General features: G+C 44.0%; 1 protein-coding gene across 1 annotated transcript in view; it reads right to left on the bottom strand.

Annotated features, from left to right (window-relative positions):
• Nucleotides 1-7,863: 7,863 nt before the first annotated feature.
• The window catches only part of LOC120934180 (arylsulfatase B-like), a 32,968-nt gene continuing 25,000 nt past the window's right edge, over nt 7,864-15,831 (bottom strand). Inside the window, 4 exon segments of the mRNA XM_040347299.1 lie at nt 7,864-8,211; nt 10,070-10,198; nt 11,184-11,254; nt 12,910-13,153. Of these exon segments, the coding sequence (XP_040203233.1) occupies nt 7,955-8,211; nt 10,070-10,198; nt 11,184-11,254; nt 12,910-13,153 (701 nt within the window). The 3' untranslated portion in view covers nt 7,864-7,954.

Raw genomic sequence — 15,831 nt, 5'->3', positions numbered from 1 at the left:
CATTCTATCACATATCCCAAAAATAAGAGGATTTTTCCTCAATTCACGACAGTGGGTGGAACTATACAAATCATTACTTTGCACCCTATTCGCCATATGCACATCCAGAGCCTCTGATGTATAGTGGAAATATAACCTGAGCAATTTATTTTGAAACCGCATACAGCCAAAAAATGACGGGAACTTTTGTGCGTATTACATTCAGATTGTGGTTTGATGGTGACCTCTAGGGGTTAGCAAGGAACATAACAACCCTGCTTGAGACACATGCCCTGGACTTGATTTTATATTAAAATATTCACTTTTCTTTTCCTTACACACAAAGTTTATATGTGAATCATACATTAGTACTTATGCTGGTTCCGTACCATATCCCTGATGTATCCAGGAGGAGTAACATTAGGCTGGGAATCATTTTTCAGGCTGCCTTGGCACTGGTCATTGACAAGCCATCAGAGAAAGCCTATGGACTTATTTTTTGGTGAAGTGGTTTTAGTACATATGGCCATGACCGGTGCTACCACTAGGCAAACTAGGCAGCTGCCTAGTGCGCACTGCTGCCTAGGGCACCCGGCCACTGGTGTTCCTACTCTCTTCTCTCTGTAGCAAGCAACCAAGTCTCAGCATCAGCAGGCAGCCGCTGCTTCATTCGCACATAGTGTCAGAGGAGCAGTGGTGGTGGAGGACTGTGTCTATGTCCCAATGAATGGAAGCAAGCAAACATTCATTGATGGGCACTGGTAGGCTGCATTTGATGAGCGTTGGTGAGGCTGCATTCAGGCCCGGATTTACTCCCTTTGCCGCCCCAAGGCCGGGTCTTTCAATGCCGCCCCCGCCTGCGCAGTACAGGGGGGACATTATCCTCTGGGGGACTTTTTCGGCAGGACACTGAGAAGCGGGGGGGGGGGGGGAGTGTTGCTGCCGAATATGACATTGAGAACTGGGGGGGGTGCTCACCACCTCTTCCCTCAGTTTTCTCTCCTCTCACCATCCGTGACATGACAGGGGGGAACTCCCGAAATGAAAGTGAAAGTGGTGAAAGTGTCCTCTCCTCTCAGCCACAGTGCTGCCCCTGCACCCACTGCCGCCCCAAGGCCTGGCCTTGTTGGCCTTGTCTGGAATCCGGCCCTGGCTGCATTGATGGGCACTGGTGGATGTCAATTGATGAGCGCTTCATTAAAAAGGTGGGGTATACATGGGAAGGGCAAATGGGGTGGAGTCAGGGGTGGAGCCGGGGGGGGGGGCAAAATGAGGTTTAGCCTAGGGCAGTGATAGCGAACCTTGGCAGCCCAGATGTTTTGGAACTGCATTTCCCATGATGCTCATGCACTCTGCAGTGTAGTTGAGCATCATGGGAAATGTAGTTCCGAAACATCTGGGGTGCCAAGGTTCATCATCACTGGCCTAGGGTGTCAAAAATCCTTGCGCCAGCCCTCCATATGGCTATAGGACTGCAGTGAACAGAAAAGAGTTTGGTATCATAGTACATGACAACTCCAGTTTTACTTTGAAAAAAGAAATCCCTCTAGATAAATGGTAAAAAGGTTTGCAAACATTGCAAGAATCTAAAATCATTTGTGCTTGCTTTGCCATGTCCTATCTCAAACAGGTTTCTGAATGGGAGGGCCAGCACTCATTATCGTCAGATGAACAGTTTCAGTGTTGTAATAAAAAAACTGCAGTGTCAGCATTCCTTTAGAAGTTTATGACATGCAATGGAGAAGGAGTGGCCTCACCATCCTTTTATTCTAAAGCTGGCTATACACTAGTGGAATTTTGCTTGAAATTTTACTTTTAAGAATGCTCATTAGGGGGGTCACATTTTACATTTTTTTTCAACTGAATTGATACGAAAATTTAAAGGAGCAGAATCTCAAACGAACACATTTCTAATGCCACGTACACACGATCGGACGTTCCGACAACAAAACTGTGGATTTTTTTCAGACGGAATGTTGGCTCAAACTTGTCAATGATTCAGAGCATGCGTCAAATTGATTCCGAGCATGCGTAGAATGTTTGTGCGTCGGAATTGGCTACAGACGATCGGAATTTCCGACAATAACTTTTGTTGTCGGAAAAATAGAGAACCAGCTCTCAAACATTTGTTGTCGGAAATTCCGACAGCAAATGTCCGATGGAGCCTACACACGGTTGGAATATCTGACCAAAAGCTCACATCGAACATTTGTTGTCAGAAATTCCGACCGTGTGTACGCGGCATTACAGTGTATGTGGTTTGCATTTGGAAAAGTCCAATTACTCCAAAATTAAAGTGACGTAAGCAAACACTGTTTCATTTACATTGTCCCTTCTTTTTATGTATGTCGATGATGACGCTGTATTTATGTTAATATTAAAAAAATCTAAATACCCTTTTCCTAATCGATATACATGACCAAGGTAATTTCCAGCCTGTCTGCAAGGAAAAATAAGCAGGAGGAGGTCACGTGTTTAAAATAAAAAAAAATAGGCTTTGGAATACGGAGTAAAAATAAATAAATATTATCAATAAACTGTTTAAAATTGGTATGCAAATATATATTTGAAATCAAATCTTTATTATTTTGTGGAAATAACATGGTGTGAGTGAATTTCTGCCAGTCACAGCCAGCCCGTGTCCTAGAAAAGAGGGAGGCGAAACCTCCATCAAACTATTTGTGATATTCTGCCCCCATTGTGTTTAGCTGGTTAGTGGGCATGGAAGTAAAGGGAGGAAGTGGTCTGTCATATACCACTGTGTATACACCCACATGTGTGACTCTATAGCAGTGTCCTCCTGTCCTCAGGGCCCACTAACAGGCCAGTTTAATACCTTGGGGAGATGCAGACTAGAATACTAGAATACTGCAATCACTGAGCAGCAAATGAAGTCACCTGTGATGTATTTCAGTTATCTTGCAAATCTGGCCTGTGAGTGGGTCCTGAGGACAGGGTTGAGAACCACTGCTCTATAGTCACATGGGCTGCTCAGATGTGATAGGGAGGAAATGCTCTGCATAGAAACTCACTGAAAACTGAGCATGTGCAGAGTTGCCACCACAGCTGCAAAATCCCTAGCTGAATTGGTGACATGAACAGAAGGTGAAGATAGAGAACAGCTGGAACCAGTTTTTTTTTGCAGAATACAAAAAACGTTAAAAGTTAAGCAAACTGGATTTTGAAGTTCTTTTTCGAATGACATTTGTCAAGGCGTCAAAAGGTAATGAGCATACGTATAGAAATTTTTATAAAAAAATCTACTGGTGTATCTCCAGATTGATTCTCCGACATATGTATGACTGTTTGAGTAATTTTCTCATAAAAAGGGTTATTTTGTGCTTTTAAATTTAAACTTTTGTTGTGTAAAGTGGTCCATTTAGATGCAACCAGTGCTAAGAACAGTTTGTTGAAGCTGAAATAAACAAAAAAGCACAGGTCCGGATTCAGGTAGCCCAGCGTAATGATGTGCGGGAGTTACATATCTCCGATACGTTACGCCGCCGTAAATTAGGGCGCAATTTCCGTATTCATAAAGAACTTGCGCCCTAAGTTACGGCGGCGTAACGTATATGGGCCGGCGTAAGCCCGCCTAATTCAAATGGGGATGATGTGGGCGTGTTTTATTTAAATTAATGGTGACCCCGCGTATTTTAAGTTTTTTTACAAACGGTGCATGCGCCGGTCGTGAAAGAATCCCAGTGCGCATACTCGAAATTCCGCCGCAAATCGTCATTGCTTTCGGCGTGAACGTAAATTATGTCCAGCCCTATTCGCGAACGACTTACGTAAACAACGTAAAAAATAAAAAATTCGACGCGGGAAAGACGTCCATACTAACATTGCGCACGCCTCATAATAGCAGGAGCAACCTTACGCCGAAAAAGCCTAACGTAAACGACGTAAAAAAATAGCGCCGGGCGTACGTAAATTTGTGAATCGGCGTATCTAGGTCATTTGCATATTCTACGCCGAAAACGACGGAAGCGCCACCTAGCGGCCAGCGTAAATATGCACCCTAAGATACGACTGTGTAAGAGACTTACGCCAGTCGCATCTTAGGCTAATGTCGGCGTATCTTGCTTTCTGAATACAGAAAAAAGATACGCCGGCGCAGCTTTGAATTTACGCAGCGTATCTATAGATACACCGGCGTAAATCCTTGCTGAATCCGGCCCACAGTGTTTTTCCCCCGCCTCCATTCATGCTAAGTACTGGGAATGATGTAACCCCTGTGGGCATATGCAGGAGTTACATTAGGGGCCATCCAATGACCAAAGAAGATGACGTGTGACCTGGAAGTAGCAGGAAAAGAGATGGCGTCAGTGAGGGATTGAGTAGCGACTGACAGCCCAGATCGATCAGCACTGGAGAAGGGCACACTCATACGGTAAGTGTGCCATAATGTGGAAATATGCTGAGCTCACCCACCTTACTTCCGCTTTAAGGTGTTAAGAATTACTAAAGCTAAAAAACCCAATATTCTGGACTTTTTATTGCAATGTATCAATACAAAACACCAAATGGGCATGGACAACACATCTGCATTGACTGTTTCCCATAAACTCATTTAAAAACTGACAGAGAAAAATCCATTCTATCTGAGGTAGAAAATACAAATATTACTTCATTTCCAAGGAGATATTCATTCATATTATACAATACATTATATTTTCACTTGATTTCCAACAAGCAGAGCCAAAATGGGCCATCCTTCCTTGCAAGACATTGTTGAAATTCAAGCCTTCGGGTAGAATGCTGACTTCTGAAGAAAAAAAAAGTGTAGCCTCTAGCAACCAATTAAGTGTTACCTTTTCTTTCTAATGTGCTTTAGCAAAATTATAGCTGTATACTGATTGGTTGTTAAAGAGACTCTGGGCCAGATTCACAGAGCAAGTACGCCGGCGTATCTACTGATACGCCGGCGTACTTTCAAATTTCCCGCGTCGTATCTTTAGTTTGAATCGTACGCCTTCGGATCTTAGATGCAATACTTCGGCGCCCGCTGGGTGGAGTTTGCGTCGTTTTCCGCGTCGGGTATGCAAACTATCGATTTACAACAATCCACGAACGTACGCACGGCCGTCGCATTTTCTAACGTCGTCTGTAGTCGGCTTTTTCCGGCGTATAGTTAAAGCTGGTATTTTGCGGCGTATAGATAGACTTGCGTCGAAATTTGTATTTTTTTTGCATAAGTCGTCCGTGAATAGGGATGGACGTAACTCACGTCTAAGTAAAAAAAATGACATCCTAGCGACGTCATTTAGCGCAATGCACGGTGGGAAATTTCGGAACAACGCATGCGCAGTTCATTCGGCGCGGGGACGCGCTTCATTTAAATGAATCACGCCCCCTACCCGCCGATTTGAATTCCGCCGCCAGAAATACACTACGCCGCCGTAACTTAAGGCGCAAATTCTTTGAGGATTCGAAGATCCGCCAGATAAGGTACGGCGGCGTAGCGTATCTCTGATACGCTGCGCCCATCTAATTATCTGTGGATCTGGCCCTCTGTCACTTCAAGAATACTGAAGGCTGCTGATAGGCATGGAGAGGTTCACCTAACTGCAGAGGCTTTCAGTTGGGGGATTTACTAAAATTGGAGCACAGAGAAGGTGGTGCAGCTGTGCATGGTAACCAATTAGCTGTTAAGTTTTCCTATTCAAATTTTGTATTAAATCGAGTATCACAATACCCATCACATGAAACATAACAGCCATCATAAATAGGGAATGCTTCCATGTAGGGAGTGGTACATTAACACAGTGGTTCTCAAGTACCCCCAACAGGCCATGTTTGCAGGTTTTCCTTTAGCTTGCACAGGTGCTTTAAATCAGAGTCAATGGCTTGGTATTTTGGACAGCTATTTTATCTAAGAGAAATTCCCAAAACATGGACTGTTGGGGGTTCTTGAAAACAGGGTTGAGAACCATTGCATTAACAGGTTCCATTAACATGTCAAAACAAGCAGCAACTGTACACAATAGGCCAACCAATTTATAGACAAATATATTTTGTCAAATGATGGCGGCTTGTAGCAACCTAATAGCTAAAGTAGAGGTAGAAAGAGAGCTGACATTTGGGTGGCCCAACCCAGCAATGGAAACCTAAGACCAGCTGTTATGTCAAATCTTAAAGGGGTTGTAAAGGTTCCTTTTTTATTTTCTAAATAGTAATAGTTACTTTGAGCTAGTGCATTGTTGGTTCACTTACCTTTTCCTTCAATTTCCCTGGCAAATGTTTTTTTTCTTTGTCTGAATTTCTCACTTCCTGTTCCTCCACAGTAAAGTCTTCAGTAAGCTGTTCTAAATGACTTTCCGCCGCTCGGATGATAGTGGAAAGCTTACTGAGGAGAAACAGGAAGTGAGAAATTCAAACAAAGAAAAAAAAACATTTCGAAGGGAAATGGAAGGAAAAGGTAAGTGAACCAACAATGCACTAGCTTAAAGGAACCTATTTAGAGAATAAAAGACGAACCTTTACAACCCCTTTAGAAGCCAATTGTTACTGGGCACAGCTGTACCAAATTTTGTTTGCTCCAGTTTTAGTAAATCCCCCTTAGAGTGCGCTTCTTCATCCAAATATTAAGCAGTTATGGTCAGGCTTATTTTCGACACTTAAGGCCCCTTTCACACTGGGGCGTTTTTCGAGCGTTATTCAAGCGTTCTTCGAGCATTTTCCAAACTTTATTCAAGCGTTATTCAAGCGAAGCCTCATCTGCAATCTCAATGTGCTGGTAAAGCACTGCTAAGGCCCCTTTCACATTGAGGCGTTTTTCATGCGGTACAGCGCTAACAATAGCGCTGCTATACCGCATGAAAAATCATGCCCTGTAGTGTTCAATGTGAAAGCCCGAAGGCTTTCACACTGAAGCAGTGTGCTAGCAGGAGCGCTCCAAAAGTCCTGCTAGCCGCATCTTTACTGCGGTATAGGAGCGGTCGGTGTGTTCACCGCTCCTATACCGCTTTCCCATTGAAATCAATGGGAAACCGCTGTAATACCGCCCGCAACGGGCGGTATTAACCCTTTTTCGGCCGCTAGCGGGGGTTAAAAACTCACCGCTAGCGTCCGAATATCGCGGTAAATACGACGGTATAGCGGCGCTACAAATAGCGCGGCTATACCGTCACCGCGGCTCCACGCCTCAGTGTGAAAGAGGTCTAAGACCCTAATGTTTTAGGGCGTTTTTTGCAGTGCCTCAGTGTGAAAGGGTAAGGCGTTTTTACAGCGCTTTCAATTCATTTCAATGGAGAGGGGCGTTTTTGAAGCGTTTTTTCCAGCGCCCAAAAGCTGCTCCAAAGATGCTGCTTGCAGGACTTTTCTCAACGCCCCGCCAGTACAGCGCCTCAGTGTGAAAGGGCAAGGCTTTTTACAGCGCTTTCAATTCATCTCAATGGAGATGGGCGTTTTTGGAGCTTTGTCTGATTAGAACTGTCTGGCATTTGGGTGAAGCATAGGATAATGAAAGCTCCTGCCCATAATGCACAACCACCTCTGGGTGTCTGTGCTTCATAGATGTCAACAGTTATCAGTATTCTTAAAGTGAAAGAGTCTCTTTAAGTGCAAAACAACTCCTTTCTGTTCCTCCGGTTACTGTTACGCTTTGGAGGCATCTGATACAGTAGCCCCAAAATCACTTGTAAAGAGATGGTAAAAAAAATGGTAGCGCTACAGAAAAAATTATCGTGTGAGCCACCAGAGAATCACTAAGTTGTGGACAAAAATTTTGCTATAAACTTTTTTTTTTCATACAATATAAAACCCAGCAAATCCGTAGGCCCTTCTTCCAGCTGGGAGCTAAAATCAGTAGAGAGGCAACTATGGCAGGAAAGAATTTTCTGTTATTATAGTAGTCCAACATATCTGGTTCTCGCAGAGCTTCTGTCTGTGAAAATACATTTTAGCAGATATCATTCTTATGCCACAGACTTTGCTTAAAATCATAATCAAGTTCAATTTTTCCTGTAGGAAGCCATTATTCCCAGGGCCCCCAGACACCAGAGGCTCCGGGGTCACAACTCGGATCATCATCTGGATAGTAAATAGGAACCGAATTGTTGTAGTAATACTCCAGACGGGAAAGAAGTTTCTTCACCACACCAGGGTGTTTCTCTGATAAATCACGAGTCTCTTCGGGATCACTGATGATATCAAACAGCCAGAGAGATTTTTTCCAAGAACCCAGAGAGGGAATGTCTGTGGCATTTGGTGGGGGAAACCAATGGTCACAACCTTTTCAGAGAGAAGGTAGAAAAAGAGAGAAATAAAACTATAGTACTGAAATCACACAATTGTGGATGGCACAAACATCTACTGCATTAAATCACAAGACTTGACGAACACATTGACTAATACATGCAACTCTGCGCAAAACTATGTCAAGTCCAGTAAGCATTGACTTCCCTTTTCCCATAGCTTGGAACAAAGATGGAAATTCTCCCTAACATGGCACATAAAATGTATGAAATACAAAGAGCAGACCAACTGTAGGTACATAGGAATTATAACCAGTAAATGTCACCTCCTCTAACCGGGCTCCTAGTTTACTATGTACAGCATATAGCTTAAATACAGCAAAACATGACAGTACTACTCATAGCTCCCAACTGTCCCTGATTTTCAAGACCTGATTTGGAACAAAGTCCCTCTAGTCCTCTTTCCTCCTTATTTGTCCTTCATTTTAGTCTGTTCTATATAGTTATATATAAAATGCACTACTTATCTTTTTAAAAAGTGTTTACTAAATTTCTGCATTGGTAAATTTCAAAAGCCAATATAAAGGAATAGCAGTGGTTAAAAAAAAAAAAATGCCTGTGGGCTTAACTAATCATTTTTCTTTTGTATAATTCTCCTTTAAGGTGGCATGGCAGGGGATGTGTCCTATGCCTACATACTTTTGCTAATTGGTGTCCCTCATTCCAATTGCAAAATGTTGGGAGGTATCAGTGGCGTCGGGAGGGGGGGGGGGACTGGAGCCCCGAATGGGTCCCCAAATATCCCTGAGTCTCGGCCATTTATAAAACAGTTATTAGCCCCAAGTCCTTCAAGAGAAAGTGGCATGAGCGGGGATCGATCCGAGCAAGTCCAAGTCTAGTGGACGTCACACGGTCCCGCCCGCGATCCCGGCATTGGACCAGTGAGACGTCCGTCATAGGCACTGCCATGTCCAGGAGGTGCTGCCTCCTGGACCCGGAAGCCCCTTCTTAAGGTGACCAGATTTTTAAAATGAAATCCGGGGACATTTTTTTTTTTACTAGTAATGGCGGCAATCAGCGACTCTCTGCCCATCGCCGCTGCCTGCCTCACAGCCTGTCAAGTCTTACTCTCCGGGCCCCAGCTACTACTGGGTGGGGAGCTGAGGAAGATCACTTCGCCAGGGAAGACAAGGAGATAGGCAGGCGACTGGCCGGGACTTGAGCCAAGGCAGAAGAACATGCGAGGGGAGCTGAATGGGCATGTACCCAAAACTGAAGAAATATTCCCTCCGCTCCGACTAGCACATGATCATAAGAAAGGGGCACAGATAATGAAACAAATACACCCCATAAGCTAGTAGGATCAGCGGAGCAGGGGTGTGTAATTCAGATTTGTTTTTATTCTGCACTGACTGTCTTTGAAATTGCACAAGCCCCTGTTCAACTCCAATCCGGGGACAAAACCAGGGACAGACTTGGTCCAGGGACAGTGTCCTCAATCCAGGGACTGTCCCCAGAAATCGGAGATATCTGGTCGCCCTAGCCTATGATGGACATCACATGTTAAATGCATAAGAGCAGGATACGGCTGATAAAGCAGAAGGAAGGTATATGATGGTTAAAGCAGAAGGAAGGGGTATGGATGTTGCATACAGGGAGTTTGTGTATTGAAGGTCTATAGGGAGATTCTATATATTGATGTTTTTAGAAGCTACAGGAAGGTGGCAGAGGACAGGGTCCTGATATACTTCTTGGGTGTACATTATGGCTCAGAAACTACAAGCCATACCATTGCAATTAAATTCCACAGACATTGAAAGCAAAGAATTTTAGTGCATACTAATACTTCTTAGTGAAGCCCATCCGGGACCTGCCAAAATCAAAGCAAATGATACCTGGATATCCAGTCAGTAGTTTCCATTTCCCATGTCGAATAGCAGCATGAACTGATATATTGAACAGTGAATATTCATAATCAGGAATGGTGCTGGACAAGGGCGTCCTAGTTTCATTATTTGCAGAACCTAAGAAAGAATAAATATGTAAAGAGCTTTCAGCATGTTATCCTTATATTTTCTGCCAATGACAAGGTTAAAGAGGGGGTTCACCCTAAAAAATAAATGTTTTTCTACCATTAAATCAAGCATAGTAGCGCGAGCTACAGTATGCCTTTATTTATTTTTTTGGCCCCGTACTCACAGTTTAATCCCGTAGTGAAGTTTCAGACTTCACTCGGGGAATGGGCGTTCCTATGCATAGGGAAGATGATTGACGGCCGGCTATGGCGCGTCACGCTTCTCCGGAAATAGCCGAAATAGGACTATTTCGGCTAGGCGCAAACTAGGCGCAGGCGCCGTATAGCGCCGTGAAGAGCCGAGACCTACTCCGGCTATTTCCGGAGAAGCGTGACGCGCCATAGCCGGCCGTCAATCATCTTCCCTCTCCATAGGAACGCCCATTCCCCGCGGGGAGTCTGAAACTTCACTATGGCATTAAACAGTGAGTACGGCGCCAAAAAAATAAATAAAGGCATACTGTAGCTCGCGCTACTATGCTTGATTTAATGGTAGATTGTTGTTATTAAGGGTGAACCACCGCTTTAAGATATCAAACCATCCCCAGCTAATCACAGTTTACATTTCAGTTGTGTATATACACTGAACAATACTAATTAGATACACAAGGTACCCTCCTAACCTCAGTTGAGCCCCAGGACTATTTCTATGTGCCCATAGTATGCCTCTCTAAGGCTGCCCAAATGGCTTTCACACCCAAAATATATTGCTGTTCCCACCTGTCAACAAGCAGGAACCAAAGTGGTGCCAATCAATCCCATTAGCTGCTTCAAGCACAAGGGGTATGATCAGACGACTGCAGACTGTACCACATACAGGGGTGCTTGTCTAGTGCTTATCACTGCAGCTTATTGGCGCAGGACATCCAGAAAAGACCCTGACTCAGCATTCAAGAAATGTTCACAGACCACTGAATGTAGAGTATGTTACTTACATGGGGAAGCGTCCACAAATAAAGGGTCTATATTATGCAGCAGCTCTTTTCTCGGGGATGGTCTTCCTTCACTGATAACAAATTCAGAACGGGAAAAAACATTACAAAACATTAGAATTGGAATTTTCTTTTCCCAAGAAACTAGTTAAAGAAACACACACAGTAACTATATACTATAAAAGACACATATTCTACATCTACATGAACTGTAAGATTTCTGCAGGATCATTTAAAGTTGGTACAAAATACATTTCTAATGCTCGGTTAAATGTCAAAATCAGATTTGGGGATTTCCAGTGAAATGTAAAATCCTCATTAGGTATTAAATTCATGCTACATTAGTGCTACCCATAGGCGCGTGCATGGGATGTGTCGGATGTGCCTGGGCACACCCTAATTACCCTGCGTGGCGCAGATTCCCCCTGCTGATTATTCAAAGCCCCCCCAATGGGGCTCCTAAAAAAAAATGTAAAAAATAATAAAATAAAAAAAACTACCAGCACATTCATTTCTGCCCTACTTACATGTACACTGCAATACTGACACTGTCCATGTTTTAATACATAAAAAAGTTTACATTTACTTATAGGTGTGTGTATATATACAATATATTGTCGAAGGTATTGGGACACCTGCCTTTACATGCACATGAACTTTAATGGCCTACCAGTCTTAGTCTGTAGGGTTCAATATTGAGTTGGCCCGCCCTTTGCAGCTATAACAGCTTCAACTCTTCTGGGAAGGCTGTCCACAAGGTTTAGGAGTGCGTCTATGGGAATGTTTGACCATTCTTCCAGAAGCACACTTGTGAGGACAGGCACTGATGTTGGACAAGGCCTGGTTTGCAGTCTTCACTCTTATTCATCCCAAATGTGTTCTATTGGGTTGAGGTCAGGACTCGGTGCAGGCCAGTAAAGTTCCTCTACCCCAAACTCGCTCATCCATGTCTTTATGGACCTAGCTTTGTGCACTGGTCCAAATCATTTGGCGGGGGAGGGATTAAGGTGTGGGGTTGCTTTTCAGGGGTTGGGCTTAGCCCCTTAGTTCCAGTAAAAGGGAACTCTTAAGCCTCGTACACACGATCAGTCCATCCGATGAGAACGGTCTGAAGGACCGTTGTCATCGGTTACCCGATGAAGCTGACTGATGGTCCGTCGCGCCCACACACCATCGGTTAAATAACCGATCGTGTCAGAACGCGGTGACGTAAAACACAATGACGTGCTGAACAAAACGACGCATGCGTCGACTTGATTCTGAGCATGTGTGGATTTTTAACCGATGGTTGTGCCTACTAACGTTCGGTTTTGACCTATCGGTTAGGAATCCATCGGTTAAATTTAAAGCAAGCTGGCTTTTTTTTAACCGATGATTAAATAACCTATGGCGCCCACACACGATCGGTTTTGACCGATGAAAACGGTCCATCAGACCGTTGTCCTCTGGTTAACCTATCGTGTGTACGAGGCCTAAAGGCATCGGCATACCAAGACAGGGTGAGAAAGCCCCACCTCCAGATGAAAGAAAAAAATGCCCATGAAGACTCCTGAGATGTATGACATCATTTTGGTCTAAGCCAGAACCAGGAAACAACTGAAGAAATGTAAAAAAAAATCTATATACTAATGTTAAGAGCATAAGGATTAAAAATAGTTAATGTTGATTGAGAGAGTAACGTTCCACTTTAATGTTCACCACTGTATCTGCTTTGTAAAGAAAAAAATACCTGATTGTCTCCCATACATCAAACCCATCAAGGGGCTTGGTCCCATTGGTAGATCCTCCTGCAAGGTGCACTAATGTGGGCAACCAATCTGAAATATGGATCAGCTCTGGGCTTGTGACTCCAGTCTGTTTTAACAAGGGGCTTGTAACAAAGCCCACTCCTCGCACTCCTCCTTCCCAGAGCGTCCACTTCCTCCCACGTAGAGGCCAGTTGTTTCCCCCTTCTAAGGTCTGACCACCGTTATCTGTAAGCAAAATGTTATCCATCAACTAGGAGATATGAATGCAATTAAATAAAATGATCGAATTTCGGCAATGTTTGACACAAAATAGGCTATGGAATTTAGTCACTGGGACACTCTTAGCCCTTTCTTGTTAAATATGTAAAGCAGTATCAAAATCCATATTAGCATAGATCATAGCTACTATAACTGGAACAACACAGGATACCCCACTCAGTAATGCTAACTCCACTGTATCACTTGATATGCTTCATGCATTATTTTGCCTCCTCTGGCAAAGGTGCTGGATAGTCGAATAACAACATATTGAAGGTGTAGCTTCTTATATGACCTAGTGACTGTGCCATTGAAATGCACCTATTGGAGTTCTCAGCTCTGCTGCTTAGTAAACTTTGCTGCACCTTTTCTCATATCAAGGTAGGTGCTTTTCTTTTTTTTTTTTTAAGTGTATTTTGTGCGTGTACTCGAGAGAGGAGCCGGACTGCAGGAGTTGGGAGTAGGCAGGCCTCCCCCAGAGGCAATCTGCCATCTTTCTCCATGCCCCGGGTGGCAATGGCAGGTGCGTGAGGGGGTCCTCCCACACAGCCCGCCCAACCTGCTCCGCTTTGAAGCCCAACGGGGCAGAGGGACTCCCTATAAGGGAGTGAGAGGATTTGTTTTGCCCGCTCAACCAGCCCCGTTAGTCCTTCGCCTCTCTTTTTTTGAGACGTGGTCAAAGTGCGTGCATGTTAACCCAATTTCGAGTGCGTGTAAGTGTGGTGGTTTTTGTGGGAGGGGTTTTGTGCTGCCCTAGGCAAGACTAAATTCAGGCACCCCAACCCCCCCCCCCCCTCTAAATTTGTACCACACCTTCCTGTCTATTGACACCTACCGCCATCCGATCCGATCCTGTCTGCCAAAAACAGATTGATCTATTCCTCGTCTGTCTGATGGATCGGATAAGATGGCCGTCGGATGGATTTCAATCCAACCACCCCATAGAGGAGAGCGTGCTGTGTCCGTGTCTACTCTGCATAGCGGACATATTCCCTGCTGAGTAGGCATATCCGCTTTATGGAGCTCGCCCGTGTAAAAGGGCTCTTACATTTTTTTTTTTTTATCTTGAAGGCAGCTGCAGGACCTATTCGCCCTACCAACCATTGGGTGGCCGCCACCCCGCTCTGTCAAACCATCATAGAAGCTGCATTATTGCTTCTATGAATGAAAAACACTCTATGAATGGAGGAGACAGATCTTTCATTCATTCACCTATCCTCCATTCATGTGCTTTTCAGTGTCCATGAATGGAGGAAGGGGGAGAAAGGGTGAGCATGATCAGCACTCTTGACAAGTGCACATGACAGGTCCCTTGGTTTATGTTAGCCCCTGCAACACCAGAAGGTTATGGTTGCAGGGGAAAAGGGGGAATTAGTGGACATAGGATTTCCTTGTCAAAGTATTTTATTGATTGAATAAGCAAGTAAATTAAAATACAGTTGTAATAAATATTGCAATGAGCCATACGTGTTTAACAGAAATGGTAAAACTCTAAGGTCCAACAGTAAACTTCCGATAGGTAGGTTATTTAACTACCATAGAAAAAGAAAAAGTACATTAGTTAATAAAACGTATGATAACTGACTTTGGTGGAAATCATGCTAACGTAAGAGGTAATGGCTTGGACCAGAACTATTAAAAACATTAGGTAGAATAATACTTTATTACTCTTCAGAAAATAAGGAAAAAAAATAATACCAAAAATACATTTTAAAAGAAGAAGGGGAAAGAGAGAAACAAAAAAAAGGGGGGGGCACACAGAAGCAGAGCGAAACAAGGAAGCGTAGGAAAGAGTTCACTGGATTGGCACAATTAACATGGCTTTTTGTCTGAGGACATAAAAAGAGCATTATGATCTTCACAGTAAAGAGTAGGGTAACATCTAGGTTCTAAGAATTTGGGTTTGGGTTTGTAAGTCACTTTGATCTGGGTAGGGTTGTCAGCTACCACGAGAATTCTGTTATCGCAGGATGGTGATAAGTGGTAGTTAATCCAAGGATTTCATATTTTTTCAAAAACAGGAATTTGGTCCCTTTCTATTGCTAGCATTTTGGCATGAGACATAAAAACATTTAGGCCCAGATTCACAGACACTTACGCCGACTTATCTTCTGATACGCCACGTAAGTGCACGGATGCGCTGTCGTATCTCTGCGCCTAATTCTTAATAGAAGATACGTCTGAATTTTGGCCTCATCCGACCGACGTAAGTCTCCTACGCCGTCGTATCCTGGGCGCATATTTACGCTGGCCGCAAGGGGCGCTTCCATTGATTTACGTGTCGAATATGTAAATGAGCAAGATACGCCGATTCACGAACGTACTTACGCCCGTCGCAGTAATCTACGCCGTTTATGTAAGGCGTACGTCCGGCGTAACGTTAAACCACCATATAGGAGGCGCATCCCATGCAAAGGTATGGACGTCGGAACAGCCGTCGTATTTTACGTCGTTTACGTAAGTCATACGTGAATGGGGCTGGGCGTAGGTTACATTCACGTCGTAGGCATTGAGCCGTCGTATCTTAGGGAGTATATGCAACGTGATTCTGAGCATGCAGGCGCATGCGCCGTTCGTTCGGTCCTTCATTTACATGGGGTCACGCTTCATTTTAATAGATCACGCCCACTACCTTCCTACTTTGA

Source organism: Rana temporaria, chromosome 1, assembly GCF_905171775.1.
Source record: "Rana temporaria chromosome 1, aRanTem1.1, whole genome shotgun sequence".
Taxonomy (NCBI): Eukaryota; Metazoa; Chordata; class Amphibia; order Anura; family Ranidae; genus Rana; species Rana temporaria.
Note: the sequence above shows the minus strand (reverse complement) of the source record. Positions and strands in the feature narration are given on the sequence as shown.